Here is an 18,519-nt window from a genome sequence, read left to right as displayed (position 1 = left end):
GTTAAACCCATTTGATTTAATATTTTACTGGTTGTATTAACCTGTGTCATAACTTCAGCGATTTGTGTAGTTGTGTTCCCAGATTCCTTTGCTCCTCTGAGCCCATTTCAACTCTTCATTTTACAGGTCGTGTGTGACCTTTTTTTTGATCATCTCTCTCACTTATCTCTCTTGAAATTAATTTGCCAATTACATGCCCAGCCGGCAAGTTCATTCTGTACCTGTTCAAAGTGATTTTCAAAACCGGTTCTGAATGAATCTCAAGGTAACACTCCCAATTCATATTTCCATACATCTGCATAAATTCCACAGTAAAAAAAAAAATCATCTCCTAAACATATCGCGCACATTAATCGCAGAAGGTTAACTGGGATTAATTGGCAGGGTTGCTAATGTAGGCTTTCATATCTCGGCCCATAGCAAAGCGCTTTCTAGCCAATGCAGTACTTCCTTTGGAGTACAGTCACTGTTGGAATGCAGGAAACAGCAGCCACTTTGCGCATAGCGACATCCCACAAACAGCAAGGTGGGCAGCACGGTAGCACAGTGGTTAGCACAGTTGCTTCACAGCTCCAGGGTCCCAGGTTCGATTCCCGGCTTGGGTCACTGTTGGTGTGGAGTCTGCACGTTCTCCCCGTGTCTGCGTGGGTTTCCTCCGGGTGCTCCGGTTTCCTCCCACAGTCCAAAGGTGTGCAGGTTAGGTGGATTGGCCGTGCTAAATTGCCCTCAGTGTCCAAAAAAAGGTTGGGTGGGGTTACTAGTTTATGGGGACAGGGTGGAGGTGTGGACTTAAGTGAGGTGCTCTTTCAAAGGGCCGGTGCAGACTCGATGGGCCGAATGGCCTCCTTACGCAACTGTAAGTTCTATGAATCTATGATAATGACCCAGCTAACCTGGCCGTCTGATTGTCGAGGGAGAAATGTCAGCCAAGACACCAGAGAAAACATCTGTGCTCATCTGAGAGGGCTGATGGGACCTCGGTGTCACAACTCATCCCAAAGTCAGCACCTCTGACAGTGCGGCACTCCCTCAGTGCTGCACTGCCAATGTTAGTCAACCAACCTGTGCTTCAGTCTCACGTGTTCTGGGGAGGCATGTGGCGCAGTGGTTAGCACTGTGACTGCGCCGCTGAGGTCCCAGGTTTGAATCCCGGCCCTGGGTCACTGTCCGTGTGGAGTTTGCACATTCTCCCCGTGTCTGCGAGGGTCTCACCCCCACAACCCAAAGATGTGCAGGTTAGGTGGATTGGCCACGCTAAATTGCCCCTTAATTGGAAAAAAAAATAATTGGGTACTCTAAATTATTTTAAGAAGTCTGATGAGTTCTGACCCAGAGGCAAGAATTCGGTATGAGTGCGCTCGCCAATTGTGGGGGAGGTCTGTCAGATAGTCAGATTCTGACAGGGCTTATGAAGCGATACGCTTTTCAGAATGACCCCTCTCTGGGGTTTGTTCAGTGGTTGGTCAGCCCGGCCAGTTCAGGAGCCCCTGCAAAACAAAACAACGGGTATCCTGCCTCCAGGGCTCCTGAAGGATTTGTGTTTTCTTTAAATTTGGATGTGGAGAGGGGAGGGGGAGGGGTGTGGGTTGGGGGAGGGGGAGGGGTGTGGGTGGGGGGGGGGAGCATTCTGCTTCTGCACTGCATTGTGGTGCAAGAGGAATGTCGATGTTTAGCTTCTGAACCTCGCCAAACAGAGCTGTGTTTGCCAAGCAGCTGTGAATATTGCTGCCTCTGTCAAAGCCGCTCATCACAGCCTGAGAGAGGCATCTAACAATTTGCCTTCAAGTGTTCTGATTGACTGCTCAGCTGTCAACCTCCAGACTGGAGGAGCTGCCAATCTGGCCACTGTGTCTGTGCCTCGTGAACGGCGGCGGGTGCTTTGCACAGCGAGCTCTTGCCTATTGGGGCCGGGCAGCGTTTCCTGGGAACTGGAACTCATTGCATCCAGAGATCCGGCAAAGACAGCTTCTCTCCGTGTTCACCATTTGAGCCTGGAAATTATGACTGAATCTGGCTCCCGAAAGAGGACTTTGTTTCCCGTGACTCTTGCTCACTGACCCAACTTCATCATCATTGCCATACTCTCCACTGCCATGTCCTCTCTCCCCTTTCCCCATCAGTATCGCGACCCCCGCCAACCCCCATCGGCCTTGTCCTCCTTCCGGCCTCGTCTGATCTCTCCACCCCCGCACCCCCTTTTCCCCCATTGTGCTCGTTGGAAAATCAGAAGCTGGATGTACAGGATGTTTCTGGAATGATCATGTCGCCAACAGACTTGCGCTTCAATAGTGCCTTTCACCACCTCAGACCCATCCCAAAGCTTTTGCAGCCTATTACTTTATTGCAGGATTTTCACGAAGGTTGATTCAATGTATCCCTGGAGATTTCATCACATGACTTGTCCCCCCACATTCCAGCCATCAGTCGGTCAAGATAGCCATCCTTGGGATGTACGGCCTCCCTGTTTTCAAATAAAATTTTTAAAAGCTATCTTCTTTTAAAACGTCCTTTGGTAGGACAGGACTTGAGTATTACAGAAAAAAATAGACTTCTGTAATACACAAGGGACTGTTCTTTGAAGACAGAAAGATCATGTACACACATTGTGCCTGTTTCAGCTAAACAAAATTCCTCTGGTCAATGCCATGACCAATCAGAATCATACTGCCTGGTGTAAATTTCAACCAATTCTAGGCAGTTAACTGTCAGTCCCCTGGTGCGTTCTCCATGGCAATGCCTCCACCAATCAGAGTCTACTTGCCGACCAATCAGCACTCTTCTCGTACAGTATAAATTGTTGTTTTCCCCTTAGATCGGCGTTCTTGCGAAGTCTCCTGATGAGTCCAAGGCAAAAAGCTTTGACAATTCTCTTTCTTTTTTTCAATGTCCCAGTGATTTTCCTCCGGAGTTGGACACACCGGAGCCCTGGAGGTTGATCTTCAAATCCTGGAGACTCCAGTCCAGCCCTGGAGGGTTGGCAACCCTAGCTACCACTATTGTAATGTAGGAAATGTGGCAGTCAATTTGTGCACAGCAAGCTCCCATGAACAGCAAGGCGACAATGACAAGAACATGTGTCTTTTTCAGGTGATGTTGGCCGTGAGATAAATACAGGTCACAGGAGACCCGTTTGATTTGATTTATTGTCACATGTACCAAAGGGGGTAACTTCTCCATTCTTCTTGGAAACAGTTGTCAAGGTGTGGCTCTGGGATCATTCGCGACTATTTGAGTGGCTTAACGTTTCACATGTCCATGCTCCCAGGGGGACGTAAATATTCCACAGTCGCTGTTTTGTAAGACGGTCAGGGGGATTTCTCCCCAGTTTCCTGAGGCCAAGATCCATCCCTGAACCTGAATCTGAACCTGAGTATATCGCAAGTAACTGCAGAGCGTATCGCAAGTAACTGCAGAGCGTATCGCAAGTAACTGCAGAGCGTATCGCAAGTAACTGCAGAGCGTATCGCAAGTAACTGCAGAGCGTATCGCAAGTAACTGCAGAGCGTATCGCAAGTAACTGCAGAGCGTATCGCAAGTAACTGCAGAGTGTATCGCAAGTAACTGCAGAGTGTATCGCAAGTAACTGCAGAGCGTATCGCAAATAACTGCAGAGCGTATCGCAAGTAACTGCAGAGTGTATCGCAAGTAACTGCAGAGCGTATCGCAAATAACTGCAGAGCGTATCGCAAGAAACTGCAGAGTGTATCGCAAGAAACTGCAGAGTGTATCGCAAGTAACTGCAGAATGTATCGCAAGAAACTGCAGAGTGTATCGCAAGAAACTGCAGAGTGTATCGCAAGAAACTGCAGAGTGTATCGCAAGAAACTGCAGAGCGTATCGCAAGAAACTGCAGAGTGTATCGCAAGAAACTGCAGAGTGTATCGCAAGTAACTGCAGAATGTATCGCAAGAAACTGCAGAGTGTATCGCAAGAAACTGCAGAGTGTATCGCAAGTAACTGCAGAATGTATCGCAAGAAATTGCAGAGCGTATCGCAAGAAACTGCAGAGTGTATCGCAAGAAACTGCAGAGTGTATCGCAAGAAACTGCAGAGCGTATCGCAAGAAACTGCCGAGTGTATCGCAAGAAACTGCAGAGCGTATCGCAAGAAACTGCAGAGTGTATCGCAAGAAACTGCAGAGTGTATCGCAAGAAACTGCAGAGCGTATCGCAAGTAACTGCAGAGTGTATCGCAAGAAACTGCAGAGTATATTGCAAGAAACTGCAGAGCGTATCGCAAGAAACTGCAGAGTGTATCGCAAGAAATTGCAGAGCGTATCGCAAGTAACTGCAGAGCGTATCGCAAGTAACTGCAGAGTGTGGTGAACTCCGCCCAACACATCACACAAGCTTGCCACCCTCACATTGATTCTGTCTACACCTCCCGCTGCCTCAGGAAGACAGACAGCATTATCAGATACCCCTCCCACCCAGGCATTGCCTTCTTCCAGACCCTTCCATCAGACAGAAGGTACAGAAGTCTGAAGACCCGCACATCCAGACACAGGAACAGCTTCTTCCCCACAGCTACTAGACTCCTCAACGACTCCCCCTCGGACTGATCTGTTCCCTGTTAGAACACTATTCACAATGCCCTATTCTGCTCTTGCTCATGTATTTGCTTTGTTTGGCCCCTTGTTCCGCACTGTCACCAATCACTGTTTGTCGATGTATCATTTGTCAATGTTCTCTGCTGATTATTCTTTTTACCTACTGTGTACGTACTGTGTACGTTCCCTCGGCCGCAGAAAAATACTTTTCACTGTACTTCGGTACATGTGACAACAAATCAAATCAAATCAAATCAAACCTCTGGTTATTGCTGTCTGCGTGATCTGCCTGAGTACAAATTGGCCGTGTTACAACTTCACCGTCTGTGAAGCACTGCGGAATGCCCTGAGGATGCCATGGGTGCTATAGAAATGCAAGTCTGTCTGCCCTTTGTTTTGTTCCTTGTTGCAGTTTGCGCGGTTGAGTGCCGGGGTGGATTCTGGAGGGTTGAGGTGAAGGGAGCGGGGGGAAAGAGAGAAAGAGAGGGAGCGAGAGAGGAAAGGAAATTGAATGTGTTCCCTGGCTGTTTGTCAACTATTCCAGTAAAATTTCCTGTTTATAGGAAGAAAAACAAAACAGGCTCTGGAATAAAGACAACAGCAAATGACTCTGGGATTTTGTTTTGACTTTGTGAGAGATCCAGAGGAGTTTGCCTAGCTGAGGTGTGAATTAAGGCAAGCCTGTGCTGAGTCACTAATCGGAGATAATTGCCAGCTAAAAGCAGACCCGTGAACGAAAGAAAATCGTTTTTAAAAAAAGCATTTAATCACCAAGGGTATTTCTGACTATTTTTCACGTCGAAAGGGCTGTAACTCTGGTCTGAGTGAAAAATGCTGAGGGCAGCGTCCCCTTGTGGCGAGCGCAGGAACTCCAGAGGCCTGACCTGTGGCCAGCTCACAGGCCTTACCCACATGACATGTCTGAATTGGCCTCCTTAAGCATTGTTGTGAGAGTGTGTGAGATAGATTGCAGCTCCTAACGGGCGTTGTTAAACATTTCAAATGACTTATTAATATAGTCAGCTGCTAGATGGCCCTGGCTAAACTTCACCCGGTACTTTAGGAAGTTAGTTCACACTTGAACCCATGTAAAGTGATTGTCGAAAAGTAGGTGAAGAACAAGTTTGATTTTCTCAGCTCCCCACCCTGGTTTCACCACCCCCCCCCCCCCCCCCCCCCCCATCTCTGTAATCCCTTCCAGGTCTACTTACTGCCTTCTAATATCTCGACGCTCCTCCAATCCTGACATCTTACATGTCTCTCATTTCCTTTGCTCCACCATTGGCGGCCGGGCCGTCAGCTGTCTGGGCTGTAAGCTCCGGAATTCCATCCTGAAATCTCTCCATTTCTCTTTCCTCCTCGATAGATAACCTACCCGTCGTTCTCAGTACTCTTTAAAAAAAAAGTAATTTGATGTGCAGGTGGAGTTAAATGCTGTCAGTTCGAAGGGCAAATTGAATATAAGTACAGAGCTCCAATTCATGACATCTGAACAATGATAATTAATGGGATATATGCCTGGGGCGGCACGGTAGCATGGCGGTTAGCGCTGCTGCTTCACAGCGCCAGGGTCCCGGGTTCGATTCCCGGATTGGGTCACTGTCTGTGCGGAGTCTGCACGTCCTCCCCGTGTCTGCGTGGGTTTCCTCCGGGTGCTCCGGTTTCCTCCCACAGTCCAACGGTGTGCAGTTTAGGTGGATTGGTCACGCTAAATTGTCCCCTAGTGCCCAAAGGTCAGATGAGGTTACGGGGTATAGGGTGGGGTGGGGGGGGGTGGTATGGGGGTTGGGGGTGGGGGGGGGGGGGGTGAGGGCCTAGGTCAGGTGCTGTTTCGGAGGGTCGGTGCAGACTCGATGGGCCGAATGGCCTCCTTCTGCACTGTAGGGATTCTCTCTATGAGGAGAGAAGGGGTGGTTGCCCTGGCAGCCTGGTTAATGTATGAACATACCCAAGGAGCAGGAGGAGGCCATTCGGCCCTTCCTCCCCCACTTAATTAGATCACGGCCAATCTGATAGTAACCTCAGAACGTCCGTCATTGAGGTAGCCCTATCAGGACTAAACAGTTATAGAGGAAGCAGCTTAAAGGCTTGGGATACTAAGAGTGTGTGAGGGAGTGGGATTAATTAGACTGGTCTTTCGAAGAGTTGGCAATGACAAATAGGCTGTTGGGCCTCCTCTGAGCTGTCAGACTCTGCAAGATGGTCACTTCACCGTTCTCTGCGGGGTTGTTCGCTGAGCCCACGCGAGGGCTGGGCAGAGCGATGCCTCTGAGACCTGCGACAGGACATGCCAGCAAACCCCAGCCGGCCTTTCCATCATGGCCAGGACTCTCCGGATTGCTGGCATGGGATTGGGAAAATATTAAAACAGCTCGCGCCTAGCCGAGACGGGGCCCAGCTCGGGATTCTAAACCAACTCCCAGCTGTTTGCACAGAGAGAGAACAGCCCGCTCTCTTTCCCATCGGAGTGACTCACTCGTCTGGCAAGGACCGGGGCTGAAGACAGGATTCCGGCTGCAAAATGAATTTGCTGAATGTCAGCAGGAGATTGCTCGGCATCAGGGAAAGTACTTTGGCACAGCTGGCTTGAGGGGGGGGGGGGGGGGGGGGGGGTGCGGGAGGCCGAGAGTGGGGGGGGATAGCTGGCGTTTCACTTACTGAGCTCTCTCCCCCTTTCTCTAATATATCCCAGAGAGTTCAGTTTTTTGAACCCCCCCCCCCCCCCCCCCCCCCCCCCCCCCCCCCCCCCCCCCCCCCCCCCCCCCTCCCCCCCCCACCCCCCCCCCAAACATCTCCTGGATTCATTTCCCGCACAGACATGTCTTGGGGGAAACTGTGGAGGTTGCTTCTCTCCAACCTCTAACACTTGAAGCGCGCAATGGGGGTTCTGGCTGTGGAACCATAAGGCACAGGAGCAGAAGTAGGCCATTCGGCCCATCGAGTCTTCCCGATCGCCATTCCGAACCTATGCCATGTGGTAGCATTGGTTGCTTTTGCCATCCTGACTTCCACATATAACATGTTTTAAAATTTTGTTTGTGGATAAATCTGGAGCACCCAATTAATTTTTTCCAATGAAGGGGCAATTTAGCGTGGCCAATCCACCGAGCCTGCACATCTTTGGGTTGTGGGAGCGAAACCCACGCAGACACTGGGGGGGGGGGGTGCGCAAACTCCACACGGACGGCGACCCAGAGCCGGGATCGAACCTGGGACCTCGGCGCCCTGAGGCAACAGTGCTAACCACTGCGCCGCCGAGCTGCCCTCAGCCAAGGCAGCAATGGCTGAGCAGCAGCTCAAGCTGACGCCACTGAATGGACTCCTTTCTCCATTTGCTAATTCTGCAGTTGAATAGAAAGGAGGAGGTTGGGGGAGACAGGTTATGGGAATATCACTGGGACCAGTAATCCTGGGGCTCAAGCTAACATCCCAGGTTCATGGCTTCGAATCCCACCAAGGCAGCTGGTGGAATATAAATTCAATAAATAACTCTGGGATATGCAGCTAGTCTCAGTAATGGTGAGCGTGAAAGAACTGTTGATAAGAACCCAGCTGATTCACTAACGTCCTTCGACTCTGCCACCTCTACCCGGCCTGCCCTACATCTGACTCCAGACCCACAGAAATGTGGTTCATCGTCACTGCCCTCTGAAACGGCCCAGTTCCGGGGAATTTAAGATTAATCTCCAAAACGTTGCTGTCTGCAACCCTGGGCAAAGATCAACGGGACATTAAAAAAGATTGAATTTTTTTGTCATTTTCACGACACGGTGGTTGACTCTGCTGCTTCACAGCGCCAGGGACCCTGGATCGATTCCCGGGTTGGGTCACTGTCTGTGCGGAGTCTGCACGTCCTCCCCGTGTCTGCGTGGGTTTCCTCCGGGTGCTCCGGTTTCCTCCCACAGTCCAAAGATGTGCAGGTTAGGTGGATTGGCCACGCTAAATTGCCCCTTAGTGTCCAAAAGGTTAGGTGGGATTAGAGGGTTGGGGCGGGGAGTGGGCCCAGGTAGGGTGCTCTTTCAGAGGGTCGGTGCAGACTCGATGGGCTGAATGGCCTCCTTCTGCACTGTATGTTCTATCAGGAATATTCTTTCTGAATCTACCCTGTCTAATCCTGTTGGAATTTTATAAGTTTCTATGAGATCCCCTCTCACTCTTCTAAACTCCAATAAATATAATCCTAACCCAGTTAGTCTCTCCTTATATAACACTCCTGCCGTCCCAGGAATCAGCCCGGTAAACCTTCGCTGCCCTCCCTCCATAGAAAGAACATCCTTCCTCAGATAGGGACACCAAAACTGTACACAATACTCTGGGTGTGGCCTTACCAATGCCCTGTACAACTGCAGTGAAACATCTCTATTCCTATATTCAAATCCTCTCGTTATGAAGCCAACATACCTTTTGCCTTCTTTACTGCCTGCTGTACCTGTGCACTTACTTTCAGCGACTGATGCACAAGGACACCAAGGTCTCACTGAGTATCCGCCTCCCAATTTACACCCATTCAAATAATAATCTGCCTTCCTATTTTCGCGACCAAAGTGGATAACCTCACATTTATCCACATTATACTGCATCTACCATGCATGTGCCCACTCACTCAGCCTGTCCAAATCCTGCTGAAGCATCTCTGCATCCTCCTCACAGCTCACCCTCCCACCCAACTTTGTATCATCTGCAAACGTGGAGATAGTTCCCTCGTCCAAATCATTGATATATAATGTAAACAGTTGGGGTCCCAGCACAGATCCCTGCGGATCCCACTAATCACTGCCTACCAATTGGAAAAAGACCCAAATTGAGGATGGGGGAAAGGGGGGACTGGGGGGGGGGGGGGGGGGGGGGGGGCTGTATGCCTGATAGTCAAGCACCATCCAATTGGGTCTTTTTGCTTTCCAATCGATGGAGTAAGGAACGTCCGTCACGAGGCTGGATGTGTTGACTGACTAATAGCAGGAGCAGGGGAGGAGGGGGCAAGTCATGTGATGCATTTGATCACAGCTGGCAACCCTATTCCAGGAAAATTAAGGATAGGCAACAAATGATGTTCTTGTCAGCGATACCCATGAAAGGCAGCACGGTAGCATTGTGGTTAGCACAATCGCTTCACAGCTCCAGGGTCCCAGGTTCGATTCCGGCTTGGGTCACTGTCTGTGCGGAGTCTGCACATCCTCCCCGTGTGTGCGTGGGTTTCCTCCGGGTGCTCCGGTTTCCTCCCACAGTCCAAAGATGTGCAGGTTAGTTGGATTGGCCATGATAAATTGCCCTTAGTGGCCAAAATTGCCCTTAGTGTTGGGTGGGGTTACTGGGTTATGGGGATAGGGTGGAGTTGTTGACCTTGGGTAGGGTGCTCTTTCCAAGAGCCGGTGCAGACTCGATGGGCCGAATGGCCTCCTTCTGCACTGTAAATTCTATGAATTCAGGAAAGCTAGCGCAGATTTGTTCAGAGTAACCTGCTGGGGTTTTCTGAAGAATAAACAGGGAAGGTTGATGGGGGCACTGCTGTTGATGGACTTCCAAAGGGCGTTTGATACAGTGTCGCGCAACAGACACGTGAGCAAAGTTATTGCTCATGGAGAAAAATTGGACAGAAGCAATGTGGATACAAAATGGTCTGAGTGACAGTGAACAATGAGTAATGGCTAATGGATGTTCATCACACTGGAGGAACATTTGTAGTGAAGTTCCCCAGGGGTCAGTGTAGGGACTGTTGATCATTCTGATATATATTAAGGACCCAGAGCTCGGTGTGCAGGGCGCAATTTCAAAACTTCAGGTTAGGTGGATTGGCCGTGATAAATTGCCCTTAGTGTCCAAGATTGCCCTTAGTGTTGGGTGGGGTTACTGGGTTATGGGGAGAGGGTGGAGTTGTTGACCTTGGGGTGGGGTGCTCTTTCCAAGAGCCGGTGCAGACTCGATGGGCTGAATGGCCTCCTTCTGCACTGTAAATTCTATGATCGATGATAAAACATATGGAATGGTGAGATGCTGCAATTTGAACTCAATGGAACAACTGTCAGGGGCGGCAGGGACAGACAGAGACCCAGTATATACATGCGCAAGTCTGTGAAGGCCGCAAGACAAGTTGGGAAAACCTTTGACCAAATCACACAGAATCCTGGACAGAATCCTGGACTTTATAAGTGGAGACCGAGGAGCAGAATTTTCCGTAGCCAGTCAGTGCTCTCTGTCTGTCCTCCGCATGTTCATACTCGGATGATACTTTCAGCTGCAAGCTGCTGGCAGTGGGTTAGGGAAGCAGTGTGGCCCCTCTTTTTTTTTAATAAACATTTTATTGAGGTATTTTTGGTTTTACAACAACAAAATAGACAATGTACATGAGTCCATAAACATAGTGTAAAAGCCTGCTTCCTCCCTTACAGGTCCCACCTTCACCAACCCCTACTCTGAGCTAAACTAACTCCACCCCCACCTTCTGCTGACGATTAACTTTCCGCGAAGAAGTTGACGAACGGCTGCCACCTCCGGGCGAACCCTAACAGTGACCCCCTCATGGAGAACTTGATTTTCTCCAAACAGAGAAAGCTAGCCATGTCCGATAACCAGGGGCGAGATTCTCCGCACTCACGACGGTGCGGAGAATAGCGTGGCTCGTAAAATTTTACGGCCACGCTGTTCCGACGCCCTCCCGCTATTCTCCCCCCCCCCCCCCCCCCCCCCCCACGCCCGACTCCCGATACGAATCGCTGCCGCCGTTTTTTTACGGCCAGCGGCGATTCTCAGCTGGCCAATGGGCCGAGTTCCAAGCCCTTTACGGCTGTTTTTACGAACGGCAAACACACCTGGTCTGGCCGTTCGTAAAAACGGCCGTAAACTGTCGATTTTTAAAACCATGGCACCGATTGGCACGGCAGTACCACGGCCGTGCCAAGGGTGCCATGGGCCCGCGATCGGTGGGCACCGATCGCGGGCAGCGGGCCCGATGCCCGTGCACTCTTTGTCCTTCCGCCGCCCCGCAGTTTCCATTCGTGGGGCGGTTGAGGGGCATCCCGGCCCGCGCATGCGCGGGTTTCGCGCAAATACGCGATGACGTCATCCGCGCATGCGCGGGTTGGAGTCTTCCAATCCGTGCATGCGCGGCTGACGTCATATGACGCGTCAGCCGGCGCTAACTCTGGCAAGCGGGCTTAACGAAATTTGTTAAGCCCGCGATGCCGGAGTTTACGGCGTCGGGATGCTAGCCCCGACCGGGGACCAGAATCGGTTCCCGGTCGGGAAGGGGGGGGCTGGCGTCAAACCCGCCCGGATTTGACGCCAGCCTTACGATTTCTCCCCATATGGGAGAATCGCGCCCCAGGTCTCCGACTTCGGGGGCTTTGAGTCTCTCCAAGCTAATAGGATCCGTCTCCGGGCTACCAGGGAAGCAAAGGCCAGAACGTCTGCCTCTTTCTGCTCCTGGATTCCCGGGTCTTCCGACACTCTGAAATTCCCCACCTCTGGACTCGGGGCCGCCCTTGTTTTTAACACCTTGGACATGACATCCGCAAATCCCTGCCAAAATCCCCTGAGCTTTGGGCATGCCCAGAACATGTGAACATGGTTCGCTGGTCCTCCCGCACACCTTGCGCACCTGTCTTCTCCACCAAAGAACCTGCTCATCCGGGCCACTGTCATGTGAGCATCCGCCCAGTGACCATCCTCTATCACTCCTCCTAACTCCTCTTCCCATTTGCGCTTCAGCTCCTCAGTCTGTGTGTCCTCTGACCCCATGAGTTCCTTATAGATGTCGGAGACCTTCCCTTCTCCAACCCACACTCTGGAAACTACCCTGTCCTGTATCCCCCTTAGTGGTAGGAGCAGGAAGGTTGAGACCTGTCTGCGTAGGATGTGCCGCACCTGCAGGCACCTAAATTTGTTCCCCCTCGCCAATCCAAATTTCTCCTCCAGCTCCCTCAAGCTCGGAAAGCTTCCCATCCTCTCAATCCCTGCTCTCTGCAATATCCAGAACCCCCCATCCAGCCTTCCCGGGGCAAACCGGTGATTATTACAAATTGGAGACCAAACCGATGCTCCCTCTGCTCCCACATGCTTCCTCCATTGCCCCCAGACCCTCAGGGCCGCCACCACCACGGGCCTGGTGGAGTACCGGGCCGGCGGGAACGGCAGAGGTGCCGTTATCAACGCCCCCGAGCTGGTGCCCTTACACGAGGCAGCCTCCATATGCTCCCATGCCGACCCCCCCCCCACTACCCACTTCCTAATCATGGCTATATTCGCCGCCCAATAGTAGTTACTGAAGTTTGGTGCTGCGCCCTCTACAGGGCAGCTGATTAAACTGGAGAGGCAACCGTGCGTCTCCTTAAACAAGCAGATTGAAGGGTGGTGACATAAACAGCACGAGGGCTGAAAAGGAAATGTAACTACAATGTCAATTCCGGACCCTGCTTGACCCTGACTGGTCAAGGCATTATCTTGAGCACTGATTGGCTGACTTATTTTGTTTAGCTGTCACACATGCAATTTGTACACATGTTCTTTCGGTTTGCAAAGTACAGAGCCCTGTGTCGGCCGTACGTGCCAAAGACTGACAGATCATATCAAACAACATATCCTAGCCACTGTTCACAACAGGCTAGGTCCAGGCTGCCCCCAACCAGTCCATGCTTACAAAGGTCAAAACACAGTATCCAAGCACATTTGACGTGGTTCCCTGATTGGACAACACTTGCTAAATAATCGGTGTACTAAGAAATAGACTGATAACCAATTTAAGACAGTCAGTTGGGTTCTCAATGTGGTGTATTTATATGTACTGGAAGTTATGTATATTAATATACAGGGCCTGTTCTTTACTGACATAAAGAACATTTATACAAATTACTCCTGTTTCAGCTAAACAAAATAAGTGACAGCCGTTCATTCCCCAGGACAATGCCTTGACCAATCAGGATCAAGCTGCCTGGTCTAAATTTCGAGCAACACTTGGCAGTTAACCGTCACTCACCATCACCTGGTGCATTCTACATGACAATGCCTCTGCCAGACAGAATCCACTTGCCAACCAATCAACACTCTCTTCTCATGCAGTATAAATTGTTGTTTCCCCTGACATTGGTATTGCTGGGATCGTCCTGATGAGTGCAAGAGGAAAAGCTTCGACAAAATGTCTTTTTTCAGCAATACCTATTGAGATGTGACTTCACTTTCTGAGGTGAATTTACTTTGTATCCGCCGAGCAAACACGAGAGTTTAACCCTGCGTGCAAACACGAGAGTTTAACCCTGCGTGCAAACACGAGTGTTTAACCCTGCGTGCAAACACGAGAGTTTAACCCTGCGTGCAAACACGAGTGTTTAACCCTGCGAGCAAACACGAGTCTTTAACCCTGCGTGCAAACACGAGTGTTTAACCCTGCGTGCAAACACGAGAGTTTAACCCTGCGTGCAAACACGAGTGTTTAACCCTGCGAGCAAACACGAGTCTTTAACCCTGCGTGCAAACACGAGTGTTTAACCCTGCTCAATGCAGACCCTTTTTGCGAAGCTGGAGGTGGAGTGATGCAACTGGGGCAGCCCCTAATTTGAAGTTGCTATGGCATTTGTGCATAAGTCACAACGCGTGCCATCAGCCTCACCGTTACGTAGACAGGAAACTATGGAACTTGGGCCGGGATATACAAAACGGGGGCTAAGTGTTGACGCCGGCGTAAACACTGGAGTGTCTCACGCCTGCATCAACGGAACTCTTGGCCCAGCAACTCCGTGGCCCACAGGGAGCGAGCACAGCGCCGGAGTGCTCCACGCAGCTCTGGCTGCCGATACGCAGCTCTGCACTGCCGGCTGTGGATCCGCGCATGGGCACAGGGGCTGATTCCACGCCGGCCCCAGGCTACATGGCGGACCCACGCAGTGGGCCGGAGCGGAAGGAGGTACGCCCAGATCGCACGCGCCGCCAATCGGTGCCCCCCCCGAGCAAGAGCTTGGCCCTCGTAGAACCCCCCCCCCCCCTAGAGACTGAGCCCCCCCCCCCCACCAGGACGGCCACCGCAGCCGCGATGCCGACTTCCCGCTGGGTGGAACCATGCGTGAACCATGCCGGCGGGAACTTGGCCGGTCGACCGCGGAGAATCGCCGCGGTGGCCTCTTTCAATGGCCCCTGACTGACGCCGTGTCGACCACGTCGACCACGCACGCGCGACTGGCGGCGATTCTCCAGCCGCCGGAGGTTCACGTCCCGGCGTCGGACCCCATTCTCCGCCCCCGCACCGAGCCGATTTCTGCACGGAGGCTCGGAGAACCCCGGCCCATGGTGGCCAAAAGCAGGGAAGTTCATTCTAAACCTTTGATAAAACTTTACATTGGCATCAGCTGGAGGTTTGCGGCTAATTTGGGCAACGGGCACTTTAGGAAGAACACCAAGGTGTCAAAGAGAGCATGCAAATGTCTCCCCCTCTCTGTCTCTCTCTCCCTCACTCTTTCTCTCTCTCCTTCTCCAGGTTTCATGTGCACATTCTCCCCCTCTCTCTCTTCCTCTGACCAATCAAATATGACTGAGGTGACCAATGACTGTGGAATCCCGGTGAGGTGCCAATGGGGAGGGCAGAACTGAAGGGGCAAACAGAGTAGAACTGGAACTGGTTCATTTGTTTTTGAGTGAATCTGACTGAGGTGTTGCTCAGATTGATAGCTGTTATCCAGAACAAAGTCTTTTCCCTCCTGACCTCAAGCTATGTTGTATGTTTTATTGGCAGGCCCAGCCGAGGTTCCCATGATGTCCCCTAATGGATCCATTCCCCCAATCCACGTTCCACCGGGATATATCTCACAGGTAAGAGGTCGTCCTGGACCATGTACATGTTGAGCAGTTTCACCCCTCTCAGTTTCTGAGGCGAGTTTAAGGCTTTTCACGGTAATTCCATTGAAGTCTACTTGTGACAATAAGCCATTATTATTATTATTATAAGGCGGAGGATGATGAGGCCCAGAATTAGCCAAGGAACCAATCTACAAGCTGCTTGAAAGTTATCCGCTGACAGGGTCAGGATCAGCGACATTCCTGCCATGTGTGACTCAGGATGCAATGTTTACCGAGGGAACTGCTGACCACCTGGTCTGGAGTGAAGCAGCCGGGGAAAGGTGAAGAAAGGTCAATATTGTGGGCTAGTCACAATCCTTTCCTCAGCAGAATCTTCATTCAGGAAGCGTAATACACAGTACCTATGATAGGGTAGTATTTAGCTCATTCATGTCAATCTAGCTGTCATTGGTGTACTCTGTCCATGGTGATATCATTAGCAGTGACCGCACATTCCCTGAGGACACCCTCTTTCGTGATGCACCACCACCGTGCCAAATGAGACAGACTTCGAACGGATCCAGTGACTCAGAGCTGGGCATCCATGAGGCGCTGTGGGCCATCAGCAGCAGCAGAATTGGACTCAGCCACAATCTGCACCCTCACGGCCCGGCATATCCCCCACTCTGCCATTACCACCCAGCCAGGGGATCAGCCCTGGTTCTGTGAGACTACACGTCTGTAAAAAGGTGGAAGTCGTGACTGACAGGCAGAACCCAGTGATTGCGCAAACAAAGATCTGCTGTGTAGCCGTGCCATGAGTGTTGTGGGACAATTAAATGACGAACAGCAGGTGAAGACTCCATGAACATCCCCATGGGGGAACCCAGCATGCCAGGGCCAAAGACAAGGCTGAAGCATTTGAGACCATCTCCAGTTAGATGTCCCAAGTGGATGATCCATCTCAGCCTCTTCCGGAGCTCCCCAGCATCACAGATGTCAGTCTTCAGCCAATTCAGTTCACTCCACTTGATGTCAAGAAATGGCTGAAGGCACCGGATACGGTAAAGGCTATGGGCCCTGACGGGCAAAATTACTAAAGACATGTACTCCAGGACTTGCCGCAGCTCTAGCTAAGGTGTTGGGAGTGAATTGGACTCGTACCTAGCACTGAGGAAGATTATTATGGTTGTTGGAAGTCAATCATCTCAGCCCCAAGGAGTCGGCGCAGTGGTTAGCACTGCTGCCTTGCCCCTTAATTGGAAAAAGAATAATTGGGTAGATTAAATGAAAAAAAAATCTCAGCCCCAAGGGATCACTGATCTGGATAGTGTCTGAGGTCCAACCATCTTCTTCCTTCCATCACATGGTCAGAATTAAGGATATTGTTTGATGACTGCACCATTTTCAGCACCATTTGTCACTCTTGAGATACTAAAGCAATCTCTGTTCAAATGCAGCAAGACCTGGACAATATCCAGGCTTCAGCTGATTCATAATAAGCAACATTTGCACCACATAGGTGCCAGACAATGGTCTTAGAACAGAGAACAATACAGCACAGGAACGGGCCCTTCGGCCCTCCAAGCCTGTACCGGTCAGGATACCAACCTTTGCCCAAACCCTCAGCACTTCCTTGTGCTGTGTCCCTCTATCCCCATCCTATCCATGTGTTTGTAAGATGCCTTTTGAATGTCGTTAATGTATCTGCTTCACCAACCTCCCCTGGCAACGTGTTCCAGGCACTCACCACCCTCTGCGAAAACAAACCTGCCTCGCACATCTCCTCTAAACTTTGCCCCATGGACCTTAAACCTTTGCCCCCTGGTGACTGACCCCTCCACCCTGGGAAAGACTGCCTGCCCATCCACTCTATCCATGCCCCTCATAATCTTGTAGACCTCTATCAGCTCACCCCTCAACCTCCGTCTTTCTAATGAAAACAGTCTGAGTCTATTCAGCTTCTCCGCATAGCTAACACCCTCCAGACCAGGCAACATCCTGGTAAACCTCCTCTGCACCCTCTCCAAAGCCTCCACATCCTTCTGGGAGTGTGGTGACCAGGATTGTGTGCAATATTCCAAGTGCGGCCTTACCACATATACAACTGTGATATGGAGATGCCGGCGTTGGACTGGGGTGAGCACAGTAAGAAGTCTTACAACACCAGGTTAAAGTCCAACAGGTTTGTTTCAAACACTAGCTTTCGGAGCGCAGCTCCTTCCTCAGGTGACCTGATTAATAATAAGTAACATTTGCACCACATGGTTTTCCGTCAACGGTCATAGACAGAGAACAATACAGCGCAGGAACAGGCCCTTCGGCCCTCCAAGCCTGTACCGGTCATGATACCAACCTTTGCCAATACCTTCAGCAAGGAAGGAGCTGCGCTTCGAAAGCTAGTATTTGAAACAAACATGTTGGACTTTAACCTGGTGTTGTAAGACTTCTTACTATACGACTGTAGCATGACTTGCCAGTTTTTATATCGATGAAGGCAAGCATTCCGTATGCTCTCTTGACTACCTTGTCCACTTGTGTTGCCACCTTCAAAGATCTGTGGACCTGCACGCCCAGATCTCTCTAACTTGCTATATTCCAAAGAGTTTTGCCATTTACAGTATATTTCCCCTCTTTGTTAGAACTATCAAAATGCATGACCTCACACTTGTCCGGATCAAACTCCAGTTGCCTTTTCTCTGCCCGTCTCCATCCTACGCAGAGGGTGGCGGGTGCCTGGAACGCTTTACCAGCGGAGGTGGTAGAGGCGGGCACGATAGCATCATTTAAGAAGCATCTAGACAGATATATGAATGGGCGGGAACAGAGGGAAGTAGACCTTGGAAAATAGGAGACAGGTTTAGATAAAGGATCTGGATCGGCGCAGGCTGGGAGGGCCGAAGGGCCTGTTCCTGTGCTGTAATTTTCTTTGTTCTTTGTTCTTTGCTGTATCCTCTGACAATCCTCAACACTATCTGCCACTCCACCATCTCTATAAGAGAGAATTTAACCATCCCCTCATGACATTCAACGGTAATGCAATCACTGAATCCCCTACCTTCAACATCCTGGGGGTTACCATTGAACAGAAACGAAACTGGACTGGCCGTATGAAAACTGTGACTACAAGCGCAGGTCAGAGACTAGGAATTCTGCAGTGAGTAACTCACTTGCTGACCCCTCCCAAAGCCAGTCCACCATCTACAAGGCAC

The 18,519-nt window shown here is 50.8% G+C and overlaps 1 protein-coding gene across 1 annotated transcript in view; it reads left to right on the top strand.

Moving 5' to 3' along the window:
* Positions 1-18,519, top strand: part of LOC119975671 (fibronectin type III domain-containing protein 3B-like) — a 417,529-nt gene that overhangs the window by 230,037 nt on the left and 168,973 nt on the right. Inside the window, exon 4 of the mRNA XM_038815453.1 lies at positions 15,264-15,340. Within this exon, the coding sequence (XP_038671381.1) occupies positions 15,264-15,340 (77 nt within the window). The remainder of the gene's footprint in view (positions 1-15,263; positions 15,341-18,519) is intronic.

The sequence above is a fragment of the Scyliorhinus canicula genome, chromosome 13 (assembly GCF_902713615.1).
Source record: "Scyliorhinus canicula chromosome 13, sScyCan1.1, whole genome shotgun sequence".
Lineage (NCBI taxonomy): Eukaryota > Metazoa > Chordata > Chondrichthyes > Carcharhiniformes > Scyliorhinidae > Scyliorhinus > Scyliorhinus canicula.
This window is presented reverse-complemented; position numbering and strand designations above follow the sequence as displayed.